Genomic DNA, 12,749 nt, shown 5'->3' on the forward strand with positions numbered 1-12,749 from the left:
TCTCTCTCTCTCTCTCTCTCTCTCTCTCTCAACCCCCACGCTCTCCACATGCTCTCGCTCTCTCTCTCTCTCTCTCTCTCTCTCTCTCTCTCTCTCTCACACACACACACACACACACACACGCGTATTGTTATGACCATAACTACAGGCACATTAAAGCAGGTTTGATCCTCTGAAGTAACAACACTACATTACACCATGATATACACACTATATACACACCATATATATACTATATATACAGCATATATAGCCTACACCATATATATACTATATATCCACTCTGTAACGTCCACTGTACTACAGTTACGTCACCAGCCTGCTGTAATTAAGAAGCATGAATCATAAAGAACATGATGATGATAAAATGTAATAAAAATCAATAACAGGAGGAAGACTGATGTGAACGAGCTCTTTTTATTTATCATCTAATTGTTGAATTTCAGTGCTCTCATGCGCGTGCATGTGCCCAGTGCAGCATATAAACACTGAGCTCATTCACATCACTGCAAATAAAAAATCCCTCTGTGTCAAGAGTCTTTGTCTCTCTCCTGTCAGAGCCTGTAAAGCTGCACACAAACACACAAACAAACACACAAACAAACATGCCCCCCCCCCCCCCTTATCTCTCCTTACACATGGACTCTTTCCTGGTGGATAGAGGCTCCAGCTCTGTGGAGCTACAGTGTTAATGACATGTGCTGCATCACAATGAAGAGGACAGCGTGTCACCGCCGCAGGTAAAAATAGTCCCTGCTCTGGTTTCGGCTTCAGGTTTTAGTGACCTGAGACTCTGAGACTCCTGCTTCATTATTGAACAGATTATAGACGCAGATGATCAGTCAGTTAACTGATCAATACACCGAAGCAACGCCTGATGGTTTTACTATGAGATTCCATAATTAGGATTCATGTTAATGATTAAACACGGACATCAACACGCGACTGATTCTTCCACATTAGAGCTACTCCTCTGTGAGCGGGAATATTTCAGCTGATCACAACAACATGAATAACTGTCAGTGAACCGTCATCATCATCATCACCATCATCATCACATGTGGAAACAATAGATCTTGTAACTTGTGTGTGAATATTCAAGGAACCTCAGTCCATTAACCTTCACACACACACACACACACACACACACACACACACACACACACAGGTTCATCAGCTCTGCGGGTTTCACATGGGGAAGCTGAAGCTGCACGAGCATCATGACAAACTACAAGTTAAAGTGACGGTGACGGAACAGGAAGAAGAAACAGGCTGATGTCACAAACTGAAAAATATAAAGATTCAGAGAAGAGACCGACCTGCTCACGAGCGTCTGCAGCGAAGTTTCAGCTTCTTCCCGGACTCTCCCTCCTCTCTCTCTCTGTATGTCTCTCTCCCTCCTCTCTCTCTCTCTGTATGTCTCTCTCCCTCCTCTCTCTCTCTCTCTCTCTGTATGTCTCTCTCCCTCCTCTCTCTCTCTCTCTCTGTATGTCTCTCTCCCTCCTCTCTCTCTCTCTCTCTGATGCTCTGCTGTCGCCTCCCGCCAACAGAAGAATGCAGTGAGCGACGTTTGAAGAGAAACTAAATGAGTATTCACACACACATCCCTCTCTCTCTCCCTCTCTCTCTCTCTCTCTCTCTCTCACACACACATTACAGTTTCCCCCAGAGGCGGGAACACAGCTCCTCTCTCTGCCCCTCTGTTGAGCCACATTTACTGTAACAGAAAAATAAACTTCCTGTTAGACTTAAAGCAGCATTAATTAGCCACTTGGGGGCAGCAGAGCAAACTGCAGACACAACACATTAACATTAAACCAGCTGTTTGAAAGTGTAGCTAACATTAGCATTAGCAGAAATTAGCGTTAGAGGAAACTTTTTTCTTTACTCACCAACATCTGTCTCCAGAGGTGGAGACAAACAGAGCTCAAAGCAAGGAAAATGTCTGTGTCTGAAAATATAATAGTCCAATATAAATAAGGTCCAAAAGATTGATGATGATATGAAAACAAAATTATTATTGATAAAGTAGGTCTACTGGATTCTTACAAGTTTAAGTTTAAAAGTAAAAAAAAAATACAAAAGAAAATAAGAAAGAGAAAAGAATATTTTCCATGTAAACACTAATGTTAAATCTTGTTTCTATCACGTCTTCCCTTCTCCTGAAGTTAGCATGCTAACAGCTAGCCCCGGCCCGTCTGGTCACTGTAACGTCCAGTCTGAGGACGTAGCTGCTTCGAGGACTTGTTATAACATCTTGTCTTATATAGACAAAGATGGCTGAAGCTCTTGTCTGGAGACAATCAGCTCCACCTGCTGCTGACAAGAAACCAGGTTCAGCAGCAGAGAAAACTAACAGGAAGCTCCCTTTAAACAAAGAACTGAACTTGGACATTTACAAATGTTTTATGATGAAGGAAATGCATCTGCAGGTTTGTCAGAATTCAGACACACAGTGGTGATTAACAAGGAATGTAAACAGAAAATAAAGAGAGAGCTCCACAAGGCACAGTTGACTTAACGTGGTGAACTTGTGGACAGTTGTCTATTTACACATAAATCCAATATTTACCTTCCTTTAGGTTCTGTTTCATTCTCCACCAACGCTGGAAAGAAATGACTATCAATGATAAATATTCCCCTGCAAGGTAACACCTCTACTCTACTCTTCTCACATTTCCTGGTTTTCTAACCGTTGTGGACTGTACTCAGTACCTGGTTCGTTCTTGACTGGCCCTATAGTCGCTAGTGTCCCTGACTGACTGATGATGGTTCCACTACTGGTCAGCCTCAGTCTACCGATCCACTGTGGTTTCCCAGCTGCTCGTGAACTGCAAGGAAGAGGAGGAGCACTTCCAATACACTGAGCCACACCTCCACTGCAGCAGATAAACTCCTTTGATTCCATGTGTCATTATTATTAACATAAACATAAGACACACCCAGCAGAGGAAGGGAGAAAGAGAAGTTATCTGTAACGAGGCTTCGTACTATCGACTATTATCAACTCTACATATCAAACAGAGGGAGTGAGACATAAGGACCTGCCTCTGATAAAAGTCTGTGATGTTCCGGAGTAGAAGTAAATACAGACTAAACTATTGTGGATCCAGACGGAGGCTGTGCTCTGTGTGAGACGCTGTCTCTTCTAACTGTCTCTCTGAGTGATTATTGTTCAGTAAATACAGCTGAAATCACAGCTCAGGCTTTGTCTTTATGTGTTTGCTGATTTTGCCAGACAACATCAAGGTTATAAAATCAGGATTTGACCAGAGGTCCAGACAGACACTAGATTTGGACAAATTTGTTTTTTTTGTATCACCTCTGCCGAGCTTGCAAGCAACGTGACATGAAAACAGGAAATCATCAGCAGAGGTCATCCTGAGCGTTAGAAACACAGCTTCATGTGCGTAGTCTCTCGTCTCTGAGAGAAATATGACTCTAGTTTTTGGATTAATGGACGACAGGAGGATGATTCTGTACCAAAATACATAAACTGAGTTTTAATGAGAGCCATTACTGGAAAAGCAAAGTCTTTTGTTATGTGTATATATGATTCAGAGTTCCTGCTCCGACTAACAGTGACTCATTAATACCTGTTTTTAGTCAACAGAGGATTGTTGTGGTGGAAAATGAATCTCTTCCCACCTCTGAACACTCACAGGCGTGGCCACAAATCGCTTCATTAGAAATGAGACAAAGAGAAATCATATTTTCATATGTGGAACTTAAACTGGAGAAATGTGTCTGATTGTTTTTGTGTGAACTCAGCGTTTAATGAATTTAAACCTGAAGACTGAACCTCTTCAAGCTCAGTTGTCCTGTTGATAAATGGAATGAAGGTGACGACTGAGCTTCATTCAGTTAAACACGCCTGACAGGTTTAATTACCTCTTCTATGACTCAGGGTTAAAACATGAGTGTTATATAATGAGGAAACTTCCTGTTACATTTCTGAGCTTTAATTACTTTAATGAGCATCTTCCACACCTGGCAGAACTAAGAATATCTCAGCTCCATATGTGACTCGTCTGGAGATGAAGAATCAAGCGGTCCAAGTGAGATGAGATCCATATTTGATCTTTTGGAAAGTTCCTGTCGTTTCAACACTAAATCGAAACGTCTTCTGCGGAAAATGCTTCACATCAAAAGTGTCTGTCTGGAGAGGAAATGAGAAAAGGGGCTGAGCAAAATAATATTTTTATTTTCATGTAAGTACATGTTTATTGCCATATTTTTGATTTTAAATTTCATAAATAAACCATTAATACACATATGCAGTTGGTGTTTGTGATTAAATGTAAAAAAAACTTGTCATGCAAAGATGGACAAAAAGAAGAATATTAATATGTATTAATAGGCTTCAACACCAAGTTGTGTGTGTGTGTGTGTGTGTGTGTGTGTGTGTGTGTGTGTGTGTGTGTGTGTGGTTACTGTCTGATTGTGTTTGTTTTATAACTTTGCACCACAGACTGTAAATAAAGATGAACGTAGCCTCTGTGATGTCACTCATAGAGCGGCTTTGAGACCAGAGCTCTAGACACCAAAACAGTTTCTGTACCAGGCTGTAAACATGTTGATTTCTGCTGTAAAGTTGGACATTTTAACATGGGAGTCTATGGGGACTGACTCACTGTTGGAGCCAGACTCTAGTGGTCGTTAGAGGAACTGCAGGTGTGGGCAGTGAAGCCTGTCATTTATTCATTTATTTGCATTCTGTTGCTTTGTCTTTTTTCCACTGTCTTGTGTTACTTGCACTAGTGTGTGTGTGTGTGTGTGTGTGTGTGTGTGTGTGTGTGTGTGTGTGTGTGTGTGTGTGTGTGTGTGTGTCAGACAGGAGTCCCAGTTATCTGAAGCTCAGAGGATAAAGTCTCACACAGAGAGTCTGTCCTCCATCTTTCCTCTCAGGACTCAGAAATGTGTCGCTGTGATTCCCTGTGAAACAGAAGGACAGGAGAGATCAGGACAAATAATAACCAGAGAAGAAGAAGAAGAAGAAGAAGAAGGACACCAGGTGGGACAGAGACAGAGGGAAAAATAGCAGCCCATCATTATCAGACTATGTTCCACATTTTGATTTTCCCTTCTCAGTAGAGGTTCATGAGGAAGCAGCAAGCATCTCAGAACACAGTGTTCCTACTTCACTCATATGGTCCTCTACAGTTTATTATCCTGCTACACTGAAATGATTCTACAACTCTGTCTTTCACTCGTGTCAATAAAGTTAAACTGAATTAAAGGTTTAAAATGAAATTAAATAGAAACACTGCAGCTCAGATGGGTTTCATGTCAGGGTGTATCAGGTTCTCTGTCCTGTTCAAGCATTTCCATGTGAAACATACTGTGTGTGTGTGTGTGTGTGTGTGTGTGTGTGTGTGTGTGTGTGTGTGTTCCTATGAAAAAGCTCCTATAAACTGTATCTGATGGACCAGGGCCACGTCTTTGTTCTCTGTTAGATTTCTCCTGTGGGAGCAGAGACACAGTCACGCAGCAACTAAACACTAAAACAGATCAGACACACAAATATAGGTGTATGAATTAACACACACACGCACACACACGCACACACACGCACACACACGCACACACATACACACACACACACACACACACACACACACACACACACACACACACACACACACACACACACACACACACACACACACACACACACACACACACACACACAGATGGTGTCTGTCGGGACGAGCTCCATCTCTGATGCTGCTCAGGTCTTTATGTTTAGCTGTGTTCGCATCAAAATGCATTAAAATGAATTAAAGGATTATGTCACTTTATATTTTCCTGTCATGCTGTGCAGTCCAGGTCCGGCTGCAGATGAAGGATCAACATTTAATTATCGTCCACTGTGATGAGCATGAAACACACACTGAACTCCGTTATTGTCACAGTCTAATTAGAAACATGATGTCCACTTTTTAAACTACTTTATTAAACCAATTCACAGTATTACACAGTCTGAATCCACTGAATCTTTTCATCAGCAGGCTGGTGAACGAACAGCAAACATGAAGTGAGTTTACGCTGGTGAACAGGAAACAGCTAAAGAAACAGGAAACGCCTAAAATCTGACTTCGACTTCCCCCGTCTACTCAGCCACGAGTTAAAGCATTCCACCCTTAAACAATATGAAAAACTCACTCTCTCTCAGGCTGAGCTGTGTGTGTGTGTGTGTGTGTGTGTGTGCATCACCTTGTCTTGGCTCTGTGTCATTGCAGACTGACAGTGCAGAACAGCATCATGGATGGTGTAGAAGAGACAGGACTTGGTCACTTTGTCAGTGAAGAAGCCTCCAGTCTGCAGGTTGTCCACCACCCCAGCTACAGACAGAGAGAGAGTGATGTGATAACCAGGCAGAGCTGAGTATGAAACATCGTGGGAAGATGGAGACAATGAGCGTGTCAGTGCGAGAGGACAAGAGATGGTATGAAGAGAAGAAACAGAGACATGGAGGAGGATGAAGTTTCACATTTACAGGAGAAATAAAATGAACCAGAAGTAAATAAGGAAAGGGGAAGGGAGGGGTCGTTGCTGTGTTGACTGAACCTCGTTATAATTCCTGGCTATATAAATATTCTATGCGGTTCCTTTACGAGCCCAAACACTCATGATAAACAATTTTCCTCATTACAGGCCATTGAAGGCAATCCAGTACGGGTTTATTCTGGCTGCTAATCGTGGTCGTAAGATTTTTTCCCTGAGGAGAAACATTTTTTCCCGACCCACCGAGTCAGACCTCAAGTTGTGGCCTGTTATATAAAAATAAACACAGATGCTTTATTAAAATAAGTAATAGTAAAAACAACCACCCAACAGACTATAAGTATTTTTGTTTTTAGCTTTCCTGAGGATTCGTTCTAATCTTCTGACGACCCACTGATGAAGATCATGCCAGACTCAGAAAGCCTGGAAGAGTGTTTTGTAGGAAACCAGCTGAACGAGCTCCATCACAGAGCGTTACAATAATATCACAACCAGTAGAAATAACATCCAGTGCTGCTGAAAGAATTCAGATTGTGTGTGTCTGAGCGCACGGAGAACTCCACTGTAAAAATACATCCACACACAAAAAACTGAAAACCCTGGTGGGATTTTGTAGGACGTCAGATCATTAAACTTTCAGTGTCTTTAATGATAGAGCTTTAAACTCTAAGACACTCAGCTCATACACATAAGACACTTCATTTCACACGGACACACACAGAAGGAAGACGTAAAGTCATACTGACAGTAAAGTGACGTTTAGGTTGATGTTGGTCTCCAGCAGATAGAAACATTAGTGCTGAGAGCAGAGGTCGGTCCTGTGTTTCTGATTATTACTGAGTCACAGTCTGACCTTCCAGTCCACACAGCTGCTTTTTCTATTCAATCTGTTAATTTATTCTAGTGACGTGGATGGACTCACTCTGACAGCCAGCGAGCAGCACCTCTACACCGGTCTCCCCATAGTCCCTCCGGATCTGAAACAGACGCACAAGAGCAGAGCAAAGGTCAGACTGGATCATTTAGTTAGTCTGACAATTCAATTGAAAGTAAGTGAAAGCCTGAGGAGCTAAATGATGAGGGGAGGGACAGAGGGATGAATGGAGGAGCAGAGAAAAGCTTAAACAGGAAGAAGTTTATACACTAAAGATTTAATGAATCTTGTGTCGGTTCACTTTCTAACGTTGGGATGAATTTCATTCAACTGTCTCTTTGTTCCACACATTTCTTTAAAAGGTGTTTTAGATTAAGGATCTGAAGTTCCTTATTGTAACTTGTTCACATATATATATATATATATATTCTTAAGACTGTGACCATAAAGCTATAAAACTTTAATTAACTTAAATTTAATTAACGGTATGCCTGATGATTAAATTATTAAATTAAGGGGGATGTTCGTACGTTTCGTAGCGTCTTGACTCCCACAGTGTCCAGGAAGTTGACGGGGCTGAGGTCGAGGATGATGGCTCTTGGGAGGGAGGGGTTAGACTCAGCATCCATCTCAATGACGGCAATGTCCTCCTGCTCCACCCTCTCTGGCTCCTCCTTTTGGACAGGAGGAGACATGACACCTCACATGAGCGCTTCAGACAATGAATCAAGAGTTGTCAGGTCCAGGAAGTCAAAGCTCAGCAGGTTCTCAGTGAGTTAGACAAAGAGAGGAACAACCTTCTCATGTAAAAGAAATAAAAACATCCTTTTGCATCCATTACCCATCATGCATCTGGTCTAACTCACCGTATCTCCTGCGTTCTTCTTGGCTTTCTTGGCGTTTTTCTTCTCATGCCTCTTTCTTTTGGCCTCGAGCTTCTTCTTTGCTGACAGGATCTTGGTGATGTCAACACCACACTGTAAACACATCAGACCGTTTCACATTCCTTTTCCACACAGAGTCAAACCTTAATATTTCATCTCTTAACTTTCCTGTGTTGACGTCTATTTTCAAACCAAACTGAGCAACATTAAAATGTAATAAATCTATTGTTGTGAATGACGTGAAGATGTGAATGAGTGACAGGTTGTTACAGTTTACAGCTCTGACTGTTAACACCTGTCTGTTAGGAGTTATTATGGGTCAGCATAGTGAGATGAAGCTCAGCACCCTCATGATTATCCAGTTCAACCAGTTCAGTCACACCATCTCAACTTCCCCATCACAAAATAAACATGAACCAACAGGGCAGGTGTGGCAGGTAACAGCCTGAGGAAGTGATGTCATGCGTGTTCAGGAGGCTTGGTGCTTTGGTTTGAGGGTTCTGCTGTAAAGTCAACATGAAATGTTTGAAATTAAATATCAAGGTGTGTTTTCCTACAACACGAACTAACATGACGAAGTGACAGAAACGATCTGATTACAGCCATTCAAGCCGTCCTCCTTCTCCTGAACCAAACCTGACAGAGATCGGCAGATCTTAACTCATGAAGACCATGTGATAATATGATGCGAGCGTTCAGGACAAAACTGTGGATGAAAAACTTCTCGTTCTGCATGACATCACCAGCTGATGCAATCTCGCCTCTCCCTCCACAAGCACAACCCATCAGCTGAGTCACTCTGTGATTCATTATCATGTTGTTTTCACCACTGGTGGTCCAGGCTGATGAGAGCCAATCAGGAGAGACCACGGTTGTGACCTCATCGTTTACAAAGGTGTCAGTTTCTGTCCAGACTACAACACAAGCCCAGAGTTTCCAAAAGTCTCAGTTTTCAGGGCTTGAAAACTCTGGAGTCGAGCGGATGGGGGGAGGAAACGCAGGAAAAAAGGTGTGTTTTAAAATGAAAGCGTAGCAGTGTGGACGGAGCCTCTGTCCCGTGGCAGTTTCTCACTCGGTAAATAAACCTGCAGCCTCTGCCCGCTCTGTGAAAGCTTCGTGCATCAAACATGAGGAAGAAAAGATCGACCCTGTGGCTTTGACATGCTGACATTTTAATGAATGAGGTGTTCCTTTATCTCCCTCTGCTTCTCCCCCTCTCTCCCATCTTTTGTCATCTTTTCTCCGTCTTCCCTCAATCTGTCTTCCCTTTTACCCCAAAGAGACGTGACAGAGGAGGAGGAGGGAGACGGGGGAGGAAGGAAGGAGGGAGGGAGGAGGGTGTTCAAACAAAGGTTGAACAGAAGAGAGGAGGAGAAAATGGTGGGATGACATCTGAACAATATCTGTCACAATGGTAACGAGTGAATGGTGGAAAAGTCGGGTCAGTTATTAGTGTCAGAAATAATGTTTGTCAGAGAGGAAACTGTGACAAGAGGAATGTTGGTCTTTTCATTTTGTGTGTGTGTGTGTGTGTGTGTGTGTGTGTGTGTGTGTCCTCACCTTCTCACCCAGAGCGTCTTGGTACATCTCAGCGTTGGCGAAGTAGAGGGTGGCAGAGGAACGGAAGATCAAAATCCCTGGAAGCTTTTTCACCTAAAATCAATCAGTCGGTTAATCAATAAAACATCTGTTCCCATAGCAACAGGTGTTCATGACAACACAGCAGGTCCGATCAGCTGAGAGGAAAGTAGCACTGGAGCAAACATGACGCTGCGTTGAAGGTTAATAATTGCACTGGGGAGGAATTAACTCTGTATTGATTTACTAATTGTTCAGTGATTCCTTTAAATGCAATAATGTTTGGCAGGTCTTCCCTCTCATTGACAGGTGTGATATTTAACACAAAGACACTCCCCATCTCTGCTGATCAACACATACAGTGAAGACTGTCTGTCAATAATCAGCTGATTTTACTTGGACGACTTGTTTGTTAAAACATGTGAAAGTCACAGCTGCAGTTGTTTCTTCTGTAGGAATCTACAGCATCAGTGACAGAGATTAAAACTTCAGCAGGATTCAGACTCTACAGTGGAGAAGAAGAGAAGAGCTGCAGCTTTTTCTGATCATATCAATGTGTATTTGAGAAGTGAGGACGAGTGTTGGTGACAGAGTGGAACATCACTCCCATCAACATATCTATATTTGACTCTTGGCCTTAATGTCAGGGACAAAAGAGGGTGAGCTGTGCTTTGTAACTTTAAACAGTGACTGATGTAATTCCCTTTTAATTTATCACTTAAATATAAATATACTCTGGAGTGTGGACATCATGTCCTTGCTCCTGCTTCGAGCTGATTTAAATACAGTGCTGTACCTGACTGTAGTCCTCCAGTGGCCTGTAGATGTCAGTGTCTGGGACCTGTCCTAACAGGGAGTATTTAGGTCTGGAAACACACACAACAAACACCTGTCATTTGTTTTCCTGTGATTCCTGATACTTGTGTTGAGGTGCGGTCTGAAAGTGGAGGGGTGTGCTGATTGACAGCTCGCCCGTGGTAACGTATTCCTACAGCTGTGTCCTGAAGATGACGGTGAGCATGGAGAACGCGATGGCTGCGGCGAGGCCCAGGTCAGGGTTCAACAGCAGGGTGAGGATGAAGGTGGCCATCCAGATTACCTGAAGAGAAACAGAGAGTGAAGTGTGATGTGGTAAAACAACACAGACTGTTTCATTCTGTGGAGCCACAATCAAACTTTGTATTAATAATAAGATCAGTACAAGCAACAACAAGCTGCAGTAAGTCAAATAAATAAGAATAAAACAAGTGAAAATAGATTTTAAAAAAACACATTATGTCGCAGTTTCTATATGAAATAAATAATATAAATACATAAATGACTGAATTAAACTGTCGGCGTGGAGAAGCCTGACAGCAGGAGGAATGAAGGAGCAGCGGTTTGTTCTCACACTGTGACGCCGACCTGACGCCATGACAGTAAATGTATCGGCCACATGATCTCATGCTGCGCTCACACCACCACAACAACAACAACAACAACAACATGAAAGAACAGGAAACCTCCCAGATAACATCAGGCTTTTGTCTTCCACGGAAAAGGGAACAATCAGCATTCACATCTGGGTCACATGACTCTGCAGTAGTCTCAGGTATTTATCAGCTGATCAGCAGTGATGTGAACACAAAACCATTTCCTGCTGGGATGTCTTTCAGAGACACTGTACACACACCTGTCACCTGTCCAGGTGCAGTCAGAACAGAAACAGCTTCCTCTGAGAGCGAAGCTGCAGAAAAGGAGTCGGCCATGTTTAAAAAGCCTGTTTACACCTGATGATGTTGGTGGAAAGACGTTAACCCTTTGCCACTCACCATGTCTATTCTGTTGCTCCTCCACAGGGCAGGGATGTCCAAGAACTGCTTCATCATGCCGTGGAGGTTGACAAAGATGATGGCAGCCAGCACTGCCTGCACAGTCAGAGACAAAGCAGGTCACAGGTTTGATTCCTGAAACGTGACGGTACGTTTGTTTGTCATGTGGTTTTTGGAAGCTCTGTGTGTCCTGGTTTAGAGTCTGAAGAACGCTGCTCCTCTCAGCTCAGTCACTTTAGATTCATTCACTGTCTCTGGGGCTTTAACTATTTGTTTTTAAAAGCAGCAGATATCTGAGTCTGAAGACACAAACACAAACAACACAAACACACAAACACAAACACACAAACACACAAACTCAAACACACAAACACACAAACAACACAAACACACAAACACACAAACTCAAACACACAAACACACAAACACAAACACACAAACACAGACACAAACACACAAACACACAAACAACACAAACACAAACACACAAACACACAAACACACAAACACACAAACACACAAACTCAAACACACAAACACACAAACACAAACACAGACACAAACACACAAGCACACAAACACACAAACACAAACCTAAACACAAACAACACAAACACAAACAACACAAACCTAAACACAAACACACAAACACAAACACAAACAACACAAACACACAAACACAAACAACACAAACACACAAACACAAACATACAAACACGCAAACACAAAAACACACAAACACAAACCTAAACACAAACACAAACACACAAACAACACAAGCAACACAAACACAAACCTAAACACAAACACACAAACACAAACACACAAACACAAACACACAAACACACAAACACAAACAACACTGTCGTCTCCTTTTCACTTCAGCTGAGTGTTAAGAACTTTAATCTTACAGTCACATTCACTCAGGACACGCTTGGACACATATGCGTGCTTATGCTAGTGCACAGATGTGAGCACACACACACACACACACACACACACACACACACACACACACACACACATACCTTGGGCAGCTCTTCAAAGAGAGCCCCGATCCAGAGCACGATGAAGAGGATAACTACAGCTGATAGA

The 12,749-nt window shown here is 42.5% G+C and overlaps 2 protein-coding genes across 4 annotated transcripts in view; both read right to left on the bottom strand.

Moving 5' to 3' along the window:
- mgll (monoglyceride lipase) overlaps positions 1–2,795 on the bottom strand; it is a 34,603-nt gene extending 31,808 nt beyond the window's left edge. For 2 of the 3 annotated variants that reach the window (XM_022757554.1, XM_022757552.1), the window contains exon 1: positions 2,573–2,795. In XM_022757554.1, coding sequence (XP_022613275.1) covers positions 2,573–2,594 — 22 coding nt within the window. In that variant the 5' untranslated portion in view covers positions 2,595–2,795. Of the gene's footprint in view, positions 1–1,319; positions 1,419–2,572 lie in introns of those variants that run through there. The other variant, XM_022757553.1, reaches the window with a different exon arrangement.
- A 1,997-nt stretch (positions 2,796–4,792) lies between these two features.
- slc26a6 (solute carrier family 26 member 6) overlaps positions 4,793–12,749 on the bottom strand; it is a 15,262-nt gene continuing 7,305 nt past the window's right edge. The window contains exons 11-20 of the mRNA XM_022757574.1: positions 12,683–12,749; positions 11,655–11,750; positions 10,836–10,942; positions 10,640–10,709; positions 9,826–9,918; positions 8,248–8,358; positions 7,912–8,055; positions 7,430–7,484; positions 6,217–6,344; positions 4,793–4,935 (exon numbers count right to left, since the gene is read on the bottom strand). Of these exons, the coding sequence (XP_022613295.1) occupies positions 4,912–4,935; positions 6,217–6,344; positions 7,430–7,484; positions 7,912–8,055; positions 8,248–8,358; positions 9,826–9,918; positions 10,640–10,709; positions 10,836–10,942; positions 11,655–11,750; positions 12,683–12,749 (895 nt within the window). The 3' untranslated portion in view covers positions 4,793–4,911. The remainder of the gene's footprint in view (positions 4,936–6,216; positions 6,345–7,429; positions 7,485–7,911; positions 8,056–8,247; positions 8,359–9,825; positions 9,919–10,639; positions 10,710–10,835; positions 10,943–11,654; positions 11,751–12,682) is intronic.

The sequence above is a fragment of the Seriola dumerili genome, unplaced genomic scaffold (assembly GCF_002260705.1).
Source record: "Seriola dumerili isolate Sdu_G_001 unplaced genomic scaffold, Sdu_1.0 BDQW01000283.1, whole genome shotgun sequence".
NCBI classification, from domain to species: domain Eukaryota; kingdom Metazoa; phylum Chordata; class Actinopteri; order Carangiformes; family Carangidae; genus Seriola; species Seriola dumerili.